The sequence below is a fragment of the Mixophyes fleayi genome, chromosome 3 (assembly GCF_038048845.1).
Source record: "Mixophyes fleayi isolate aMixFle1 chromosome 3, aMixFle1.hap1, whole genome shotgun sequence".
NCBI lineage: Eukaryota > Metazoa > Chordata > Amphibia > Anura > Limnodynastidae > Mixophyes > Mixophyes fleayi.
The window spans coordinates 91,584,102-91,606,126 of record NC_134404.1 but is presented as its reverse complement, the minus strand read 5'-3'; the positions used below and the strand labels follow the sequence as shown (position 1 = coordinate 91,606,126).

Here is a 22,025-nt window from a genome sequence, read left to right as displayed (position 1 = left end):
CGCTCCATCCGTCTCTCACCCAGTCTGTGCTCCTTCAAATGGGCACTCAAAACTCACCTGTTCCTCAAAGCCTACCAACAATCCACTTAACCCTTACCTTGTTGCACCTTCGCAAACATCCTTCTCTCGTTCTCCCCTCTCTCCACCAGCCCCGCCTTTCTCTCCCTTACTTTAATGGCTCCCTCCTGTGCCTGTTTGTCCACCCTCCCTTAGGATGTGAGCTCGTATGAGCAGGGCCCCTCTCCCCTCCTGTCTCCATACCTGTTCTTCTACTCCATCCTCGCTCATATGTCTGCCCGGAGTTCTGAAGTATTGGTACTTTGTGTTTATTGCTCTGTACTATGTCACCCTGTATGGTCTCCTGTTTGTATTATGTGCGGCGCTGCGGAAACCTTGTGGCGCCTAACAAATAAATGATAATAATAATAATAATATTTCCAGTGAATCTGAAACTGGAAGCCCAAGCCCAGGTTTCCAGTTCCAATGCACATGCGCAGCAAGCGGCTCACACATGCACAGATTGACACTAGTCCTCTTACTGCTGATGGCCAGGGTCGCATGAGAGCTCAGCATTGCTCAGCTGCTCTGGTGCCATTTTATTGATAAACTGACCGATAGAAGATTTTCTAACACTGCAATAAGGAATGATATAAAATCTTCTTATTTGAGGGTTCTTGAAAAACAGACCCCATAAACAGATATGTACATTAATATACTACAGTAAGGTGTCAGGAAGAAACAGGTCATCATGAATATGGCCCCTCCCCCTAAGACCACACAATAATCACACATGTACATCAATATACTACAGTAAGGTGTCAGGGAGAGACAGGTCATCGTGAATATGGCCCCTCCCCCTAAGACCACACAATAATCACATACTACAACAACCAACATCTGCTCCTCTAGTTATACAATCCTCCTGCACCAGTTTAGCAGCAGTGTCCTTCAAAAATGTTTTAAAATCTTGGCAACTATATTAGTGCTAGATGTAAACCTAATTTGGTGAAAAAAATCCACAAATTGCTTATTGTAGAATTATCCACCACACTTACATAGTTACATCATACATACATCAAACAAAAAAATATATATTTACGACTACTTATACAACTACTTCCTAAAGAAACACGGAAACACGAGATAGAGCACACTTTTACTGCCCATACAGAACACAGCTCTGCCACCACGATGTATTTCTATACTCAATCCGAATTACAGCAGTAACTGGTTTACACATTCCTCCAGGACACAAAGGGTTAAAATCTAGGGCCAGCTTCTTCTATGCAGCGTGCGGACGTTGCCTGGGAGACCGATTGTCAACAAGCCGCAGCATGGACGGTGCAGGGGAAGCTCTGGAGCCTAGTAAGTCAAATTATCATTTACGATATGTTCCAACAGTGCATGATGTCAGATACAACCAGGTATATTACACAACGATAGAAAAATTACAATAGGACTCGCTGAATAATTGATACTGTTTGACCACTGTCTTCCAACTTGATTAATATAGGAGTCAGTTCCGATCGTGCCACGGGTCACAGCCGGGCTGTGACAGCCCCACTAACATTCTGGCAGCTAACAGCTCCTCAGCACCTGTGACGCCAAAAGGAGGTTGGTCAGGGTGTATCCGCTATCTTCTGCCAATACCTGCTTACGTTTAATACAAGTACAATTAAAATAGCTTAAATCTCTTTTTATTCTTATGTGACTGTTCAGTAAAGCATGTAAATCTGCAACTTGGATGTAAATGATCCAAATAGCAGAAATTGTTTTAATTAAATGCATGAATAATTCTATACGTTGGTAATTCTGCAAAAATCATGTCCCTAAGTAAACGACCTCACCAATGCATAGTGGTCAACATTTCTAAAATCATTTCCAGGGACCCTGCTGCTGAGCCAAGAACATCTATGTAGAATACACATTTCAAATATTATAAAACAATATTTTTACAATTTAATAACCGATTGATTATTCTCCATTGCTATTTTTTCTCTCTCTGACAGTTCAGACCAGTCTCATGCAACTAGGACACTATTAGCACTAGGAGGGTGGAGAAGAGCACAAAGCTGAAGATCTCTATCCCTATTGAAAATAATTATAATGCATAGAGAAAAATAATACAGGGTAAAAACTACATCTAGCATTCAGTTGGTCAATACAGAATAATGAGACCATTTTGAGGGACAAAAAAAATGGCAACTGTGTCCATGTTTAGAACACTCATTTAATACTCTTTCCAACATAGCTGCTATAGCTAAGCCCTCTTGGCACAGGTCTTGTTGAAGTTGCCATCATTAGGACAGCAGTAATTCCAACCCTGATCTGCTGTAGCCTTTAAATGTGCCTGGGGTAACTCTGCGGGTATATATACAATAGTCAGAGGAACCCTGAATAATTAGTATTAATTGCAAAGTAATTTACAGAAGCACAAATATGCCCATTTGGGTTTTATATCGCATATTTTGACCATCAGCACATATGGCAGTTTCTTGGTTGGAAAATAGTGTAAAAAAAAAATCTTTATATTTCCAGAACTGAGAGTACCAAGTGTACCTGAACATTTAGCAGAAAATGTATTATCATCTGTGACCGCTTATGCCACCCTGTCTGTTGTTGCTGGGAACCGGCTGGGCTTACTTTGCCACCGTTCCCTTTCGTTATCCCAAATGCACCCTCTTGCCGCAGTAGGAGGGACTTACAAAGGCTGCCACCACTGGACTCCAATACCGACATCCAGAACCGAGTTTCTTCTGGGTAGTTGACACTGCTAGCGTACCTCGTTGCTGGTGTATCGGAGCTGGTACCCCTGACCTCTCACGATAGATCAGGGTTGCTGTGGATGGATCCCCCCCTGGCCTATCACACTGGCAAGGGCTGCTGGGTAGCAGGCAGAGCGGTGGTACTGGAAAAGCTTGGGTCCAAACCTCAGGCAGCCAGAGAACGGATTAGTTTTAGGGTCTAATCTGCAGGTCAGAGGAATACAGTAATATTGAAGATGCTTCCAAGCAGGTCTTTGAAGCAAGATGTTTATTTGCTCACACTGGTTAGTGGTACCAGTGATCAGGTCAAATGTTGAAATCAGAACAACACATTTCAAATACAAGCTAGTGCCTTTTATACATTTCAGACACAGGCTATTTTTAGCATCAGGATGTACTCTATTTACACAAACATGGATTTACATGCATTGCAAAGCTAACAAAATGTGCGCTTATCTATGAAATTCACTCTGGACAAAAGGCCACACAGTAACAACCCCCTGCTGGGCCTTTGGCCAGAGCAGGCATGACACTTCATTACAAAACTTCGTTAGCACTTCCTGCTATCAGACTCCCTTCCACATATGCCTAATTGGAGGTTTTCACTAGCAACCTTATAAATCCCAAACAATGACACTTCCATACAAAATACATCCCAATACACCCAAGACCTCCATCCACAAAGGCCTATTGTATCAGATATATGCATCAGAAATAAGGCATATCCTTTAGTGAGGTGAAAACAGGAAAAAACTGTTTCTACCCTGGTCTTAGAAATAACAATTTCCTGTCTCAGAATATATACAATACAAAAAATAAGTGCATATGCAATTAAATAAATAAGCGGCCTGCGCTATTTCCTTTAAATAAATTCATACCAGAAGTTATTTATCAGTGATCCAGTCACATCATCATTAACATGTTTGCCAATTTTTTGTTTCTTTATACTAGTATGCATGCATACATTTGTTTACAAACCACCATGGGTGAATGGAGGTATCTGAGAATTATACAGGGCTTGGGCTGTAAATTTTATTCAGGAAACATAATCCTAAAATATGTGTTTTCCGTGGATGTAATGTAGCTCTTTTTTTCAGGAGCAGCACGTTTTCCTAGAGTAATTATGTCAGTAAGAAGAGAGGAAAGTTCCTCAGCTACAGAACAAAAGACAAGCCATTCTGAGTAAGAAAACATATTACTTTATTATTCTGTACCAATGCTCTTTTCTTCTGTAAAATATGCTTTAGAATATGTAATATCTTACTTACAAGTAGGGTTACAATTTAAAACCAGACACATCTGAAATACTGTGACTCAGCCTTGACGTTTACTGAATGCCAGCAATTGTTACTAATTAGAGGGACTTGGTGTATTGATGCCCAAAATACTCACCCTTTCAACCTTTCCAATTTTGGTGTATCATACCTCCCAAGTGTCCCGATTCCAGCGGGACAGTCCTAATTTCAGTGGACTATCCCGCTGTCCCACCCGACTTACAATTTGTCCCGGTATCAGAGCGCTGCACTCCGTTTCCATAGCAACCAGTTTCCCAGGTGGTCTAAGAGGAAGTGGGGCAGGACGTCTGTCCAAAAAACGCTACTGCGCATGCGCGAACTGTGGAAACAGGAAGTTTGTGGGTGGTGATTGGGCTCGACTGGGGGGCGTGGCTTATTTGTCCCTCTTTCGGAACTCCAAATGTTGGGAGGTATGGTGTATCCATCACAGTTATTTTCATCAGTCTGTACTATAAAGGACAATACTGGACCTTGCGATTTGCAGGACTAAGTGTAGATTCTATATATTCCATATACATAGATATGTGGGAGTGGAGGTAGGACAAAATAAGTTGCCTTTTATAAAGAACTACTAAAATATTCACCATTATATGTAAAAGTTTTAGAAACTTTCCAGAACTGAAGATATTTAAGATGTGAAGGGAGATATATTCTTACACACAGCAGACTTCCTGTCCAGTAATGCACATTGATGGATAATGCGACCAGCCGCTCTTCAGCCTGAAATGACTGGTAACAGAAGAACAATAATTTGTACTCAGATATGCAGCACATATTAATGCAATGCAAAATATCTCAAGCTCTGTCAAAGTATGGGAACTTTTACATAGATATCTTCGAATGACTTGTACTTTTAGTTTTATTGACCTATAAAGGTGTTTTCCACTTAAAAATTCAGTTTTACTAAATAACATTCATTAACTGTAATATAGAAAAAAACCAATAATAAAACCAGGCACTGATAGACTATTAATAGGTACCTATATTATCTGCAGCTCCCCTACTAAACAGGTACTGGGCCTGTTAATAGTTGTATCACAAAAAGAAAAAATAAAGAAATACAGAGGAGCGCTGCTAAAATAAACAATTTATTTAAAATATTAACATTTGTAACAGAATTCATTTAAAAAAAATGCTTGTCACGGCAGAATACCATTTTGCACATAATATTGTCAGAATATCCAAACAATAAATTGTCCTTAAAGGACAAAAGCCACTTGTTGTATACAATAAACATGGGTTGACTAGAATTTCCAAACAAATAGAGGGTATAAAGATCCTATAGTATGCCTTATAGCAGTCCTGATGAGACAAGGAATTGTATTGGTACTTCACAAATATTAGTGGCTTCTATAACGAAGAGTCACAATAAGTCCTTTAGTGCAGAAATCAGACAAATTGTACCCCACAGTGGTAAACAAATGGGTAACTTTGTTTATCTGCACGCGCATGCGTCGGCTGTCGTGTTTCTCTTTCTTCAAATGGGCGGTTTCAGCAGAGAACTTCAGTGGGAATCCTACCTCTGTGGCCCCCAATATACTGTATTTAGCAGGGTTTCAGCTCTTAAAACACACGGGACCTCCGCTGATCAGCTTTGAAGGTGTTGATCCAACGTAACATGTAAGTGCCAGTACCCTATTTAATACTGACCATAGGGTGGGTTCCGTTGGAGAAACTCCCATCATTGTACTGTTATTGGTAAGGGAGGGAGGTTATTTATACCTCATTCATACTGCATGAAAAACCCTGGTGTTTGCCAGAAGAAGCCAGACGACCCGGGTTTGGGCGCAGTATGAATGGGGATAGTGAAAAATCCCGGGTCTGAAACCCCGGGATTTAGTCCCGGGACTTTTGGTGGGGTAATTCCCGTGTCCGACCAAGGTCTTCTGCACTATGAATGGTGAGACCCGGGTTTTTCAACTTGGGTCTCACCAAACACACTTATAAAGTTGAAAAAAAACAAACAAACCACATCACAAGAGGAGCCAATCAGAGCCCCTCTTGTGATTTTGCCATGTAGACCCAGGCAGACCCGTGTTTAGTATGAACAGGGTCTACCCAGGAATTTCTCTCCGTGGAAGCCTCTGTCCCCCGCCAATATCCTGGGTTCATATACCCGGGATCTTGCCTGAGCGGCAGTATGAAAGCGGTATTAGTGGTTTTTACAGTGGAAAATCCCTTTAAGTAGCAAATCCTGTATTCACACCAGTAATAATTGGAATTGTCTCTGATATATTTACAAACCAAGATAAACATGTTTGTCATTCATGACTTGTATTATTTGCAATATTTACAGATCACTCACTTCCTTCAAGCCAAGTACTTTCTGGAAACACAGATGATCATACTTATCTTAGACTTTTTGGGGCCACTCCTCCTCACTAACAATGCCTTGGGAGGACTCTGGCCTGCGGCAGAACCCTACACAGACAAGATACACATCTACGATAATAATAATAATTATGTAAGACGCCCCAGAGCTCTGCAGCAACATACTGTAGGGAAAACCAGACATACATAAAACAGGAACGTACAAGGTAGACAAAATAAATGCAGACATGAAAACAAAGGGTATGGAGGACCCTGCTCATTAAAGAGCTTACATTTTAAGTGGAAGAGGGCACAGCTGAAACAAGAGGAGCAAGTGTGGCTTACAGTGGAGATTGGGACAGCTGTGAGGGTGTATTAGAGTGAATAGTATCATCAGGGATAAGGTAAGCGTTAACAAAGAGATGGTTTTTTTTACAACGTCTAAAGAATTGAAGGCTGTGGGAAAGTCTGATTGAGCACGGTAGGGAATTCCATGAGTGGGAAGCAGCACAGGAGAAGTCTTGTAGGCGCGATTGAAAGGTGGTTACCAGAGACGAAACAAGGAGCAGATCAGAGGTAGCTCTAAGAGCAGGAGGGACAATATTTTGATATCGGATTTGATATGTATGAAGGGGTGGCGATGTTGAGGGCTTTGTAGGTATGGGCGAGTAATTTTAATTGGATTTTAGAGGACACAGGGAGCCAGTGTCAATTTGTTTTTCCACTCCATCCTCTTCACTTCTGGGGCTATATGGTGGAGAGCTCCTTTTTCATGTGAGGTGTTGCTGCCCTGACTTCTGGTCAGTAGTAGCAACGGTGTCTCCTCTGTCTTTACAATGACACTTGCATCATGTTACAGACAAATTCTTATTTGGCCCTTGCCCAGTACAAAGAGTGTATGCTGTACACAGAACTGAGGCTATGGTAGCATATGCCCTTCTGTACTGCCATGTGATACCAAGCTATGTAAATATACAAAAGAAAATAAGCCTTTTTTTCTTTCATATCATTGTGCACTAAGATACATATTATGTTTACATTCACCTACTGTACAGTGTTTGAAATGTTGCAAGGTCAGTGCATGTATATAAGTCGATACACTATCCTGATACTTTTCAGTATATAAGAACATAGGACTTTGCATAAATGGCTGCTATAGCATACAGTATAGAGGAGCACAATACAGGGAAACACACATTATAATAAAAAAGGTGTTTTCTGTCTAGAATAAAATAAATCACGCTAATCTGCAATTTTATTGTGTGCTAGTCATGTCAGCTGCTTTGGAGACAAGCAGCAGCTATATGAACTAATTTCAGCAATACAATCTATTATTCATATGTGCCTGGTTTACATGGTAACTAACTACAAAAATACATGTTTACTGTATATTTTTAATTATATAGGGTAAACATTCCACATTATGGTAAAGGCACAGCTGACAATGCAAGGTCCTGTAAAACATGGGTTTTTGTTCCTACATCCTAGTAAAAGTAGGATTTCTGCACTTGCCATCCCGGATTTAAAAAAATGTGCATATAGCATTAATCCAGATTTAACTATAACCCATCTGCACAGAAATGCCAATTACCAATGGCCGCTTTAGGCTTTAGTATTGGTGACTGATAATGCTGCTGCCTTACAGTAACCACACACACTGTCCTCTCCAGCAACTATAAGTGTTATTCCGCTACCATACGCATCAATTGCTCCTCACATTTCTTAGCTCATTAGCTATTAGCTCATTTAGGGCATCTTTATCTTCATTTTTATGTAATTTATTTGTATCGTTATCATCATAATCCTTTCAGTGTACAGTGTTTCATAATATGCTGATGATTTATAAATATATTGTAATAGTAATGATAATAATTCATTCACATATTCCTTACATGTATTAATATCCAGTGGTGGGAGAGGGGTGTATATGGGGATATGCCGTACCGCCACTTCTCCTACCGCCTTCATTGTAAAAACTGTCAAAACTATCAAATTCCACTCACTTACATTCCCATTACGTTTTCCATACCACCACTTCTATATTTCCATTTCAAACACTGATAATAACACTGGGATTTAGATGAAATATGCTTTGATGATGCATGTGTGACCCATGTTTACAGTAAGCATAAAGCTGTGTATATTTTTGTGTGTACATAATGATCATGTTTGAAGTAAAACTAATAACATTTGATATAATTTCCAATACACTAACAAGCTGCCATAAGTGTGTATTTTAAAAATGTTCATCATTTTGCTGTCTGGTTCCTCCAGCAATATAAAGAATTGATTATGGACCAGAGCTCTGAAGATACAGTTGTGGCCAAGAATATTGGCACCTTTGCAGTTCTTTGTACCATTTCTTCAAGAAAATAGTTGAAATTAATTTATGCACACATGTATTTGTTTGTATTGCAGTAGAATAAGGCAAAGGAAGAGAAAGCAAGAAAATAGTTGGATCGCAGTCCCCATAGTAATCTACGGGGACTGCATGCTGCACGGTATTTGCCTAAACGGAGGAGATTTCTGTGAAATCTCCTACGTTAGGCAGTGAATGCATAGCAAATATACCAAAAAGATGCGGAAACAGTCGTTTCCACATCTTTTCAGTGGAAATTAGTTTGATGCACAGACTCCGCAATCACTTAGAGGGCCACTAAACCTACAAAGCAATCTATTATCTAATAGAGCTATTAAAAATGTCCACAAATATATATGTAAACATAATCAGGTTATGTGAGATAAAGTTGTGATAATCTGGAGAAGATATTTTCCTACTTATAGCAGTGTTCCGTTAGTAATTCCATTGAAGGACGATGTTTGCTTCCTTCTTTAGCCTCCTTTTGCAGTAAATGATAACAGAGAGCTTGCACTCGGCTGTACAGCAAATACAAATACAATGTCAAACATTTGTGCAATGTAATATAGAAATACAGTGTGGTTTAATAAACAACATTGTAATCTTCAGTGACAACTGCAGCGTTGACTGTACACAGTACTAGCTACAAACCTTAACAAGGGGGCATGGCAAAATGTCAGTGGGGTTGTGCAAATAATTGGCCCATGGTACCATTACAATTGCTCCAAATTAATGGAAATGTACAGTGCAACTAGTAAGCCAGGATGTGTCACACAACTAAATTAGGTATTGGATGCTATCAATGGAAGCTCCTCCTTCCTGTCAGCACCACCTCTCAGGGGAGTTTTCTGGGGGCAGGGGGCACATGCCCCCAGAACTGGTCTTATAGTGGGCTACCTTGGGCTGGGTCACTAAGCCACCTGCATTTTTTTTCCTTTAAAATGTTTCTAATAGGCTGCAGTCAGGTCTTGACCCCTCGGCCAGCCCTCCCCTTTCTGGAGGTAACGATTGTCCTCTTGCTCGCCTTGTCAATTCTCTATTGACTTGAAGTAAGCAACAGTCAAACTGACCACTTACGTTAAGTGATGAGAAATCACAAAATGAACATATCTAGTTCAAATAATCACAGACCATAATTATTATTATCGTTTACTTATGTAGTATCAATAACATTACACAGCGCTGTAGAGAGAATATGTTATCATCAGTCCCTGCCCCATTGGAGCATACACTAAATTCCCTACAACACACAGACACTAGGGTACATTTTGTCTGCAGCCAGTATGTTTTTGAACTGTGGGAGGAAACTGGAGCAGCTGGAGGAAACTCAAGCAAAGAAAGAGAACATACAGACTCCCCGCAGAGAGGGCCCTGGTAGGAATTTAACCTAGCACTTAAGTGTTTCACTCGTCTTCTTGAAGCCTACTAAATGGAGCTGTACACATACACATTCTGAGAAGATGTATTTTTGCTCTGTTTTGCATAAATTTGAATGTTGATTGCAGCTCTCAGAAGCTTTGAGGTTTGTTAAAAATACAATGGAGTTCTGTGGGACTGGTCATAACATACATAACATACATAGTACACTGTGCTTCAGGGAAGATTTGAGACGCGCCGTTACAACATGGGCAAAGTACAAGGCTCCATCAACTAGTGTTGTTTTCTGACTTCTGTGTGTACAAGTTCTATGTACTATGGTAGCAAGAATATAAATGTTTTGTCCTGGTTTTTTTTGCCATCTACAGCTTGTATTTTGTGCCACACCAGACTATGCCCATATTATATATTGTACCAGCTGCATGGCAATAAGCCCGTGCTCAGTATATCCCATATTGTATGTGGTACCAGCTGCGTGGCATTATAAATGCCCATATATGTATTAAAAACAAAAAGACAGTTGTCAGCGCTTATCCTTTAATCTGCATATCTGTGTGTATCTAGCAAAATGAGAACATGAGGTATTAAATTGTAAAGCGCTATGGAATATGTTGGCGCTATATAAATAAATGATGATTATGATGATAAGTTCATATTTTGATCAAAACATTTAAGCCTGCATCCCAGCGTCAAGGGCACCTCATTATATGCAGGTCCTACACTGACCTATATGCTTTAAACACCATTAAAATGCAATTAAAATCAGATGCACTCACCTCCCAGGTATAGGGTTTACATCTAGCAAGGACTGGCTTGTGAGCCACACCCAAATGTGCCTTAAATAGGCTTGATGGACAGCTGCTATGACAATAAGGCAATATTTTGGAACAAAACCTGAGAAAGAAAACTAATACCTCATGTTATCATTTTGCTAGATACACACAGATATGCAGTATGAAGGTTAAGCGCTGACAACTGTCTTTTTTGTTTTGCTATTAAAAACTCTCTGGGGGCGCTAAGAGCTATATACTATGGTAAGTTTTAAGACATGTTGATATGTTTGCAAGACTGCTAAACTGTGTACTTTATGCCTTGTTAGAGTTGATCCATCTTTAGGAATCTCAGTCGCTCTACAGACTGACACAAGTTGGCTTCATGATCACGGAATTCAGAAATATGGTGAGATGTTATTTTATTTTCTAATAAAAACCCTTTGTTTTCATGTTTGTGTTTACATTCTCTTTTCTAACCTGTATTATGAATGTTTTCCCACTGTCTGTGGAGCAGTGGATTAGTCAGTATTATATATTATATAACCTGTGTGTGGTAGTATTACCTAACATGTCTTAAACTATATCAAGTGCAGCACTCTCTGCATGGATAAAGCATGTTAAAGTTCTACTTAACTGGAAAAAACACATAACTTTTACATCAAGCACTTACATTTATTATAATAAGCAGGCATTGACTCCAGTCACTGGTTCCTAATTAATTGATCGAAAGTTTATAAATATTGGTTTGGCTGCCTCCACTGTGTAAAAAACAGAAACATAGAAAGTCAGACTGACAAAGGCCCCTATCAGCTCGTGTTTGGGAGATCACCTTCAACCAGGAATTGGTTGGTGTAGATGTACGGCCAATTGATTTCTGAAGGTCATCCACCAACCAGGAATTAGTAGGTGCAGATGTGTGGCCAACTCATTTGTGGGAGGTCATCCACTGACTTGGAAATGGTAGGTGCATATGTATGCTAAGTTCACGTGTGGGAGCTCATCCACCAACCAAGCAATAATTGGTAGGTGCATATGTTTGGCCAGCTGACGTGTGTTAAGTCAACAACCAACCGAGAATAGGTAAATGCAGATGTGTGGACAGTTCATGTATGGGAGCTCATCCACCATCCAGGAATTGGTAGGTGCAGAGGTTTAGCCAGCTCATTTGTGGGTTATCACCCTCCGACCAGGAATTGGTTGGTGTAGATGTGTTACCAACTCATTTGTAGAGGTCTTCCACCGACCAAAAATTGGTAGGTGCAGATGTGTGGCCAGCTGATGTGAGTGTGAAGTCAACTACCGCCTGAGAATTGGTAGGTGCAGAAGTGTGGACAGCTGATGTCTGGGAGATCATCCACAAGCGGCAATGAGTAAGCGCAGAAGGGTATAAACCGAAGAGCATCTATTGCTCTTGGAACAAAAATATAAAATAAATGAGGAATAGCTCTATCTTCACAGGATTGCAATGGAACACATGAGAACACCAACTATGTAGGTGTGGGTATATTGATTTGAATTCTGAGGGAATCTGTAGAATCTGGAGTAAGATTGAGATATTAGGGGTCATGGATTGACTTATTTAAAAAGGTGTCTGAACAATACATTTGTATTTATACATAATAATTAATAAAAGGAAGAATCATATTTATTTAATTGAGATTTATTTTTTTGGGAACAGTGTCACAGCTAGGTAGCATAGTACTGCCTATTTTAACTGTATTTAATTTTGGTCACTAATTGATATTCACATTTTAATATTTCGCTACAAGTTTCTTTAATTGGAATATAAAGAATTTTCAATATGTTTGTCTTGATTGTAAGAGATTATAATAAAGACTGAAATTTTAACTTAATACTACAGGCATTAGAGTGCTTCAAGAAAAACGCACTCTCTTTTCTCCTTTCCATGATATAATTTGATTGTCTGACCTGTTTCATTGAACAGTTCTTTGCAATGCGGTCTGAACTGCATGTAAGCCACTGAGGGTAGTAATAGTGACATAATTGGTGACATTTTTTGTAGCAAGGTAATCACGCATTTTCCTTTCAGTGTCCCAGACTCCAAAAAGTGTCACTCCTACTACAGAGCTTCCTGCCTTGACTGATCAAGAGGAAGGTAAGGAAGAATTTTGTATTTGTATTTAAGAAGTATTCCATTGTCTGCATTCATGTTATGCTTTGCTTGCAGATTTGTACTCCTGTTTATCAGAAGACCTGAGTGACCTAAGCATTCTATGTGACATGGAGGTAACGTGATTTCACCTTCCTCTTTCATATGTCACATGACTGGCTCAAAAAAGAAACAAATAATAATGTTTTTATGTTTTTTTTGTAGTTCTCTTCTGCTTACAACACATATTTTGAGAAACATATGAAAACTTTGTCTAGCGTTGGCCCGCCCACTATCCTGGCATACAAGAGAGAATCCTCTGAAAACCAGCGGCTACTGGCAATAATGCAGGTGTGGTATTACAGTGATATCGGTATATATTGCTTATTTCAGAAAATAGTATATATTTCATTAAGTAGCATCTGTCAGGTTGTGACAGTTAATTGCAGTAAAATCCTCATCTATATTGCAGAAGTATTCATCCAATTCAAAATATTCCAACAATGCTATAATTTAGTAAATAAGTGATTTCAAATTGTATTAACAACATATAATATGTAAAAGATGTAATTGTCTATATTATTCTGTGGAATATACTTCTCTCCTGCATTAGACCCTAAGGGAACAGTCTGAGAAGAACCTGTGTGAATTCTGTGGAAAACCATTGAAGCTGTTTCCTTTAGAATATACCAAAGACAACACATTTTCTGAAGAGGTAAAAATTGTTTACGTCTTAATGGACCAATCTGAAACTAAGCATGAGTGGCATAGTGGTTAACATTGCTGCCTCACAGTGATAGGGCCTTGGGTTCGATTCCACCATGGTGCTATCTGTGTGGAGTTTATATCTTCTACTTGTGTGGATTTCTCTGGGTGCTCCAGTTTCCTCCCATGGTCCAAAAGCATGTTGGTAGGTTAGCTGGCTTCTGATTGGCTCTGATGAATGCTTGTGTGCCTGATGTAGTGTAAGCTCCACTGGAGCTAGGACTGATGTGAATGGAAACAGTTAAAAAAAGGAGATAACCTGGCGCTGTGGTCATATAAAATGGTGTATCTAGAATGCTACAAATACTATTGTGGTATATGTAATGATAATGTATATAATACAAGGCACAAATCCAGATAAAACAAATTCTTCACTCCCTCCTCACAGGGCAGCGACCTTCTAAATACTTGTTGCTTGCTAGGTTCCATTCTGTATACAAAATACGGTTGAGTAGTGTTCCCACTAAGTTTAAAGTGTGTAAACTTGAAAATAATTTTATTCCCAAATCTCAGGTGTGCTCAACGTCCGAGAAGTAATGTGTATACTCCCATCATGGAATAAGAGATATAAAATAGAGAACAATATTGTCAACAAGATTAAAAACCGCTTACCTATAAAGATATTGGATGGTGATTGTAGATCCCTCGTTAACTTCCAAAAAATGGAAGATCAGACTGACCAATGAGCTCATGTGGGAGCTCATACACCGAACTGGAATTGGTAAATGCAAATGTCTGGCCCACTCATGTGTCGGAGGTCATTAAACGTTCTCTGTTTTATACAGTGCTGCTTAATAAGTTAGTGCTTTCTATATGTAAGATAATAAAAGTGGAGACTAAGTACAGAGCTTAGAGGAAAGCTGCGTAAGGAAAAGACATAACATGTTTCACAATACTTGCTTTAGTGATACTGGTGCATGAGATCTGGTGAGAGCACAGTACATATTTATAGCACAAGGTAGAGGCAGCACAGAGAATGCATGAAAGCACTTACCCTCAGCTTGTCCACTACATTGTTTTGTTATGATTGGTGCACAACAGACCAGGTCCAAAGATCAGATCTTACAGGACACCAACAGACTGGGTCCAAATATCAGATCTTACAGGACACCAACAGACCGGGTCCAAATATCAGATCTGACAGGACACCAACAGACCGGGTCCAAAGATCAGATCTGACAGGACACCAACAGACCGGGTCCAAAGATCAGATCTGACAGGACACCAACAGACCGGGTCCAAAGATCAGATCTGACAGGACACCAACAGACCGGGTCCAAAGATCAGATCTGACAGGACACCAACAGACCGGGTCCAAAGATCAGATCTGACAGGACACCAACAGACCGGGTCCAAAGATCAGATCTGACAGGACACCAACCGACTGGGTCCAAAGATCAGATCTGACAGGACACCAACCGACTGGGTCCAAAGATCAGATCTGACAGGACACCAACAGATCGGGTCCAAAGATCAGATCTGACAGGACACCAACAGACCGGGTCCAAAGATCAGATCTGACAGGACACCAACAGACCTGGTCCAAAGATCAGATCTGATAGGACACCAACAGACTGGGTCCAAAGATCAGATCTGACAGGACACCATTAGTTCAACAACATTTACCATCTAATCACAACAAATATTTGAAAGACCTCAATCAGATATTGATTACGATCTGCCAATACACACTGTGATTCGTGGTCACTTAGACCTAAAATGGACCAACTGGCTGTCAAAATGTCATCATTTGTCCACGCTTTTAGTCTGGAAAATATGGAAGAACACAATCCAGGTAAACATTTTGTTATTCAGGTCAAGTAATGAAACACTCTTCTCTTTCAGATGTTTTGCTGCAGGCAGTTCAAGAACAAGTTCCAGTATCTTTTCAAAGAACAAAAACAACTGCAAAAACAAGATAAAACTGAGATCATATCAGTTGCCCCTCACCCGCCGTATGGGAGTGATGTTGAGAGACAAAAAGCAAAGGAAAAAACTGCACAAAGGTAAAATTCTATCTCCAGAGCCTTCTCACTTTCCCACGGGTTATTTTGGGTGCTGTTGAAGCCTGATTGAAGCATTGTGTATATGGAAATACTGTCATGTTAAAATACTTACCTGAAATATATACACAAAACAATGGCCTGGAACATTTCCTGGTGACATTGTATTTGCAAAATGTTCATTTCCCTGCAAAACACAGTTCACTCTGAGACTATCAGCACATCACCTCTGTACATTATCACCATGTAGCAGTAACAGGACTACCTGTTACACTAATCCAGCACTAATCTTGTTCGCATTAAAGTTACATTAAGAAAAAAGTTTTTTGTGGTCTGTCTGCAATCCACAATAATAATAACATTGGGCCGGATTCATTAAGGAAAGTTAAGTAAGAAATTGAGTAAGTTTTATTAAGTTTTCTGGACAAAACCATTTTGCACTGCAAGGGGTGCAAATTAGTTTATTATTTTGTACATAAGGAAAATACTGGCTGTTTTTTCGTGTAGCACACAAACACTTGATAGCTTATTTCTACACTGAAATTTAAAGTTGATCTAGGAAAAAACAGCCAGTATTTTCCTTATGTTCAAAATAATAAACTACTATCCACCCCTTGCATTGTACCATGGTTTTGTCCAGGAGAAAACTTAAGTAAAAAAAAAGAGTACTTTCCTTAATGAATCAGGCCAATTGTTTCTCAATTTTTGCTTCTGTGCCTTGCATATTACTATGTACATTTCCATCTCCTGTACGTCTTTCACTTACATTTATAGGCTTGGGGGATAAACACCAGTTACTCTTATTAGGGGGTTCTACCATGGTCCTGAGTAGAGATGGTCACTGACCCCCGTGTTTTGGTTTTGGTTTTGGATCTGGATTACCTTCGTGTTTTGATTTTGGTTTTGGTTTTGTTTACAAATCAATTTTTTGGGGGCTAAAATAACCTAATTTAGTGCTCCACCTGTTTCTTGGATAAGTAAGGTAATTCTAAAACTAATAAATTAGGAAAAAAACAGTTTAATCCCTGGTAGGTCGTCCTTAATTCTACACACAAACCTGATTGTCTTCTTCTCCATCTTAGCCTATTGGCAATGCAGCCATCGTCTTTGGGTGTATATTACACCCTACACTAATAGTTAAATATAAAAAGAAATGGACAAAGGCAGTTTGGTTTCTGTCTGCATCAGCCCCCCCTCCACTTGTAGTTAAATAGAAAACAGCCGGTATAGACTGTACAATAAAAATAGAATGGACAAAGGCAGTTTGGTTTCTGTCTGTATCAGACCCCCTCTCCACTTGTAGATAGTGCTGCTAGATAATACTTTCAGCACCAGAAAAAATGTTTGTTCACTTTGGGGAATATGGGACACCCCAAAGCACTTGTAGTGCAAAATCCAAACTTTATACTGCTGGTATATTTCTATTTCTGCAGGCAGAAAATAGTTTCTGGAGGAGGGAATATGACACCCCAAACAGTTGGTAATGTTTGCAAAAATGCCTCCTCTATCCTCCTCTCTTCCTGCTATAACAATTGCTAGAAGAATTGCTCTTTCCCTGCTCTAATGCTGCCTGCGACCTAACCCTTCTCTCTCCTTCTGTCAAATGGCGCTGGATTGCTGTGGAGGCTGGTATTTATGGATTTCTAATATCGCGAGAACCGAGCTCCGAGATCCGACGACATCACGATAACGTTTTGCCTCTATTTCAATTCCGAATTGACATGCCCCTTTACTGAGCCTGCTCGGCTCGGTACTTGGATAGGTGAAGTTTGGGCGGGTTTGGTTCTCGGGGAACCGAGCCCGCCCATCTCTAGTCCTGAATGATTAGCCTACCAACAGAGCATACTTCCCATGTAGTGTAGAGCAGATCAGTAATTAATGGCTGGTTTATCACTGCTAAAATTCTTATGTATGGATTTTTCATGGCAGATTAACGTAATCTGAATCTTAAATGTGACATATTCCTTTAAAGTGCTCCAAGGGAATTCGATCTTGGCAGGTCTCAGAATATTTTCAGTATATGTTCTCTATGTAAAAGAGTTTCCCTGAGCACAGATCCTTTTCTGTGACATGCTCCTTTTATCCCGGCACTGCACACATTCATACATTCATGTCTACTAAAGGGTCTGGCCATACCGGGCTCTAGAGGTCTTCACATCAGCATTTATCTCCCCCTCAGGGCAAGCCCTTTTTCTGTCCAAGGTAACCAAAGACCCCATGATACTTATACCTTGATCATACAAGCTGATGACCTCCCTAGTATGAAGAGAATGTAACTGTTATTGGCAGTATACAAAGAGCAGTATAGATTTATTGTAATTTGGTTTTAGCTATATTTCTTAGTTTCTCAGCTGTACAGTACTATTAAAAATGCTAATGTTAATTATTGACGTCGCCTGTGTAAATCTGTGTATCTAGTACTAAAAACATGATGTGTTTCTTTATTACCACATGTTGTCCAACACAATTTTACATAGGTTTTAGTACTATTGGTGTGGCTAACCGTTCTGATGCCTGCGGTGAGATGTCAGCTGCACATTAGTAAACGAGTTTTCATTATGCTGAGCCCTTAAGCTTTCTTTGCTGCCACAGGTTGACCCATTATAGGTACACCCCTACCAAATACTAATACTATTGTTTCAGTTGTTCTACATGTAAACAAATTTACTAAAGCGAGGACAAGCATTAACAATCTTTTTATTTTTGTTAGTGAAATTGAATATGAGGCCACACAATGATTTGCCAAGACAATGCCCCAGTGTGCATATGACATGCCCCTTTCTGACAAGAGGTAGACTTATCAAACCTTCTAAAAAGGAAAATGAGAGGTGTTGCCCATAGTAACCAATCAAATTCCTGCTATAATTTATCTACCACATTCTAGAAAATGATAGCTAGAATCTGATTGGCTGCTATGGGCAACACCTCCACTTTTCCTTTTTAAAAGGTTTGATAAATCTACCCCAAATTCTCAACCCTTTCTTGATATGGGCCACCTCATTCATTAAAAATTGGTACAGTCCAAACAAAACTGGTACAGTCCAGACAAAATCTGGATTGTTTTATGGGCTGACAGAAACATGTTCTATTTTTCCACGTCCCTGCTCTTACATCCACCTCGGTATAGCTCCCATTCAGTCTGTCAATGATCTCTGTGCAAGTCTCTTCTCAAAGAAACAGAGATGAGGAGGGATGGAAATAGAAACAGCAGTGAACACATGGTCTAAATAGGGTTACAGAAAATAATGCTAGTATGTATAAACCCCCCTCCCCAGCCACAGCTTTCTGTAAAAACACTTACCCTTCTCATGGAGCTGACGGTTCAATCAATGACCGCATCAAATGTCCAGAAAATACTATTTAATGCAGGCAGGCAGATATCAATGGGTTGTATGTGTGGTACAACCATATCAGATATCAGAGGTAGAGTGAGCAAGATAAAAGACTGAAGTGACTGAATGCAATAAGTTACTAGGTGCCAAATGTGTGAGTGTATCCTACACAACAGTGTAACAGGTGTGTCAAGAGAAGGGCAACTCCTCCCACCCCAAATAACATCCAGACAATGAAACAAAACATTGATTAAAAGACCAGACATACGCTGACACGAAACTGAGAAAGCAGCATGTCATAGCACACAACTTAATGCAAATCACAACACTGTTCAGTTTTTGTTGCTTAGAATATAATTGATTATATGACAGCATTTTAATATACCTAAAACAAGTGTTATATTTCCAAAGGCTAAGAGAAAGGCATATGAAAGTCTTCCAAACAATGATGACCGAGCCAACGACTATTACTGAATGTAAGTGTATGGTAATTGTATTATTTTATCATATAAATCTCACTTACTGATGTCATTAACTGCCTCATATACCACATACCTGAAAATAAATATATTATAATGAATTCCCTAACCAAACTGAGAGAAGAGACTGTAATAAAATAAGATTATAATATTCAGTTACTCATTTACCAAGCATGAAGTTTATTAACAAGTCATGGTGAAAAATGTATTTCCAGTCTTTATGAGGATATTAATCCTTACGTGTAGTATAGACTATAATATCAGTCTTTTAGTGTCACAATATTATTGTTATTTGTTTATAAATGGTTATCCTGTTCACTTGCGCTGTACAATGATAACAGCAAACCAGACAGAAAATACAGCAGTAGGTTATTTTATTCCTGCTTATAAGAGCTTGCAACTTGATACATACTTGTGAGTATAACAAGATTGTGTTAAGAATTTGAGCTGAAGGATGTGTGAACGTGTATGGGGAAACAGTTATATTATGAATATGGGAGTGGTAGAGGAAAATTTATGATCAACAGATTTAAAATAGAGCATGACATAAAGATAGTGTGTGTATATGTGAGTGTATACTGTATATATGTGTATATATTTTTTATATATATATATATATATATATATATATATATATTAGAGATGCTCACTGACCCCCCTGGACTGGTTTTGGTTTTGTATCTGGATTAGCTTCATGTTTTGATTTATATTTCAGCAATGACACTTAGCAATGGAGCACTCCTCTTTGTGTGTAACCTATATAACACCGTACAATTTGACTGCAAATTCAGAAAAAAAAAAAGCCTGCCAGCCCAAGTATTTGTATTTCAACAATGATAATTAGCAATGGAGCTCTCAAAAATATCACTGTACATTTTGTTGAACACTGCTACCCCCTCCTCTTTCTATTCTATCTAGCTTGCTGCCCAACTGCTCTACAGACTGTGCAACCCCATTTGTGTCCCTATGTGAAAATGGCGCTAGATCACCGTAGTGGCCAGTACTTATAGAATTCAAAAACTCCCGAGATCCAACAATGTAACAATGACGTTTTGCCTCATTTTCGATTCCGAAAAAGTGCGAAAGTACTCGGATATGCTAAGTTCGGGTGTGTTCGGTTCTCGTTGAACCGAGTCTGAGCATCTCTAATAAATATATATATATATATATATATATATATATATAAATGACTTACCTTTCACTGGCATATATTGTATATGGAGTGGGGAAGGGAACCCTTTTCCTAAACTTACAGCCTAAGTGCTTTAGAAGCAGTGGCTGCTGCAATACAGAGAGAGCGAAAGTGAAAAAAGCTCTCCTGGGATTGTGTAGTAATAAAATATTTTTTTTATTTTTTAGATCCCAACTGGACCCTTTACTAAGATTATTATTATTAATGTCTAAATTGCCATTTTTTCCCAAATTCTTTAAACCCACAACTGGTGTTATGTGAAGTATTAAGTTGCTGATCCATTTGTATAAACTTGATTTTGATTCGTACTTAATTAATATTTTATGAAAAATATTTTTTTCTTCATTATGTTTACCAACACAAATGAAGTCCATATGCTAGATTAGTGCGGTTTAGCCTCAGCAGAACATGCTTTTGGCACTGTAGCATGTTTCACTGTAAAGGTTTAAAATTATCTGTGTTCTAATCCATAACATGACCAGAAGCTGTGTGTACCTAGCTGCAGCCGTATTTACCCGCTGCTTCCATTTCAGACTATAAAAAAGCTTTATCCACAGGATTACTTTACTATTACAAGAATGAGCTGTTTACATTTACATTTATAAGGCCATTTCTGTGATTTAGCATTTAGTAAATTGGCATTGTCTTCTCAGCCTGGCTTGGTGTAATGAGTAAATGTACACATGTAACGTTCTCGCTGTGCTCACTTCTGGGGGTATAATTTAGTGTAACCTGCAATATTTGTTTTGTTTGAAAGGCTGATAAAACGCTTTGCTGGAAAAGTCACTGCTTTTATATAGTCAGAATGCTCTAATTTGCTTTATTTATCTTTTGTATGGGTACAAGAAAAAATAAGTAGCGCAGTTCTCAAGCACTGCTCATTTGTATATAAATATACCGTAATCAGTATGTGATTTTGATGCATACATTTGTTGCAGTATATGGAGATTGCTAGTTGTTGATCACAAGCTGAACCCAATGCAATTAATTGTTTTGTTATTTTGTGTCATACTTAAAGTTTTCCATTACATACGGACGCTGAATAAACACGTTATAAAAAATAGTATTTCACATGCACTGGAACGTTATGACCGTTTTGTAACCTAGGAAATGTTAAATGTGTTAGAAAAAACGGTCTAAATAGAACGAGCAATCTAAAAAATTCTGCTTAGATTTAGCTTTTTATATGTGAATGTTTATGCCATTTAATTTATCCCTTTATGTGCTGGCAAAATACATCGTTTTTCCCCTTGTATAGTCAATGC

General features: G+C 39.0%; 1 protein-coding gene across 1 annotated transcript in view; it reads left to right on the top strand.

Moving 5' to 3' along the window:
- Positions 1–1,263: 1,263 nt before the first annotated feature.
- Positions 1,264–22,025, top strand: part of ERICH6 (glutamate rich 6) — a 35,083-nt gene continuing 14,321 nt past the window's right edge. The window contains exons 1-9 of the mRNA XM_075200553.1: positions 1,264–1,365; positions 3,863–3,947; positions 11,206–11,285; positions 12,930–12,995; positions 13,068–13,126; positions 13,215–13,340; positions 13,603–13,704; positions 15,600–15,760; positions 19,501–19,565. Coding sequence (XP_075056654.1) covers positions 1,335–1,365; positions 3,863–3,947; positions 11,206–11,285; positions 12,930–12,995; positions 13,068–13,126; positions 13,215–13,340; positions 13,603–13,704; positions 15,600–15,760; positions 19,501–19,565 — 775 coding nt within the window. The 5' untranslated portion in view covers positions 1,264–1,334. The remainder of the gene's footprint in view (positions 1,366–3,862; positions 3,948–11,205; positions 11,286–12,929; positions 12,996–13,067; positions 13,127–13,214; positions 13,341–13,602; positions 13,705–15,599; positions 15,761–19,500; positions 19,566–22,025) is intronic.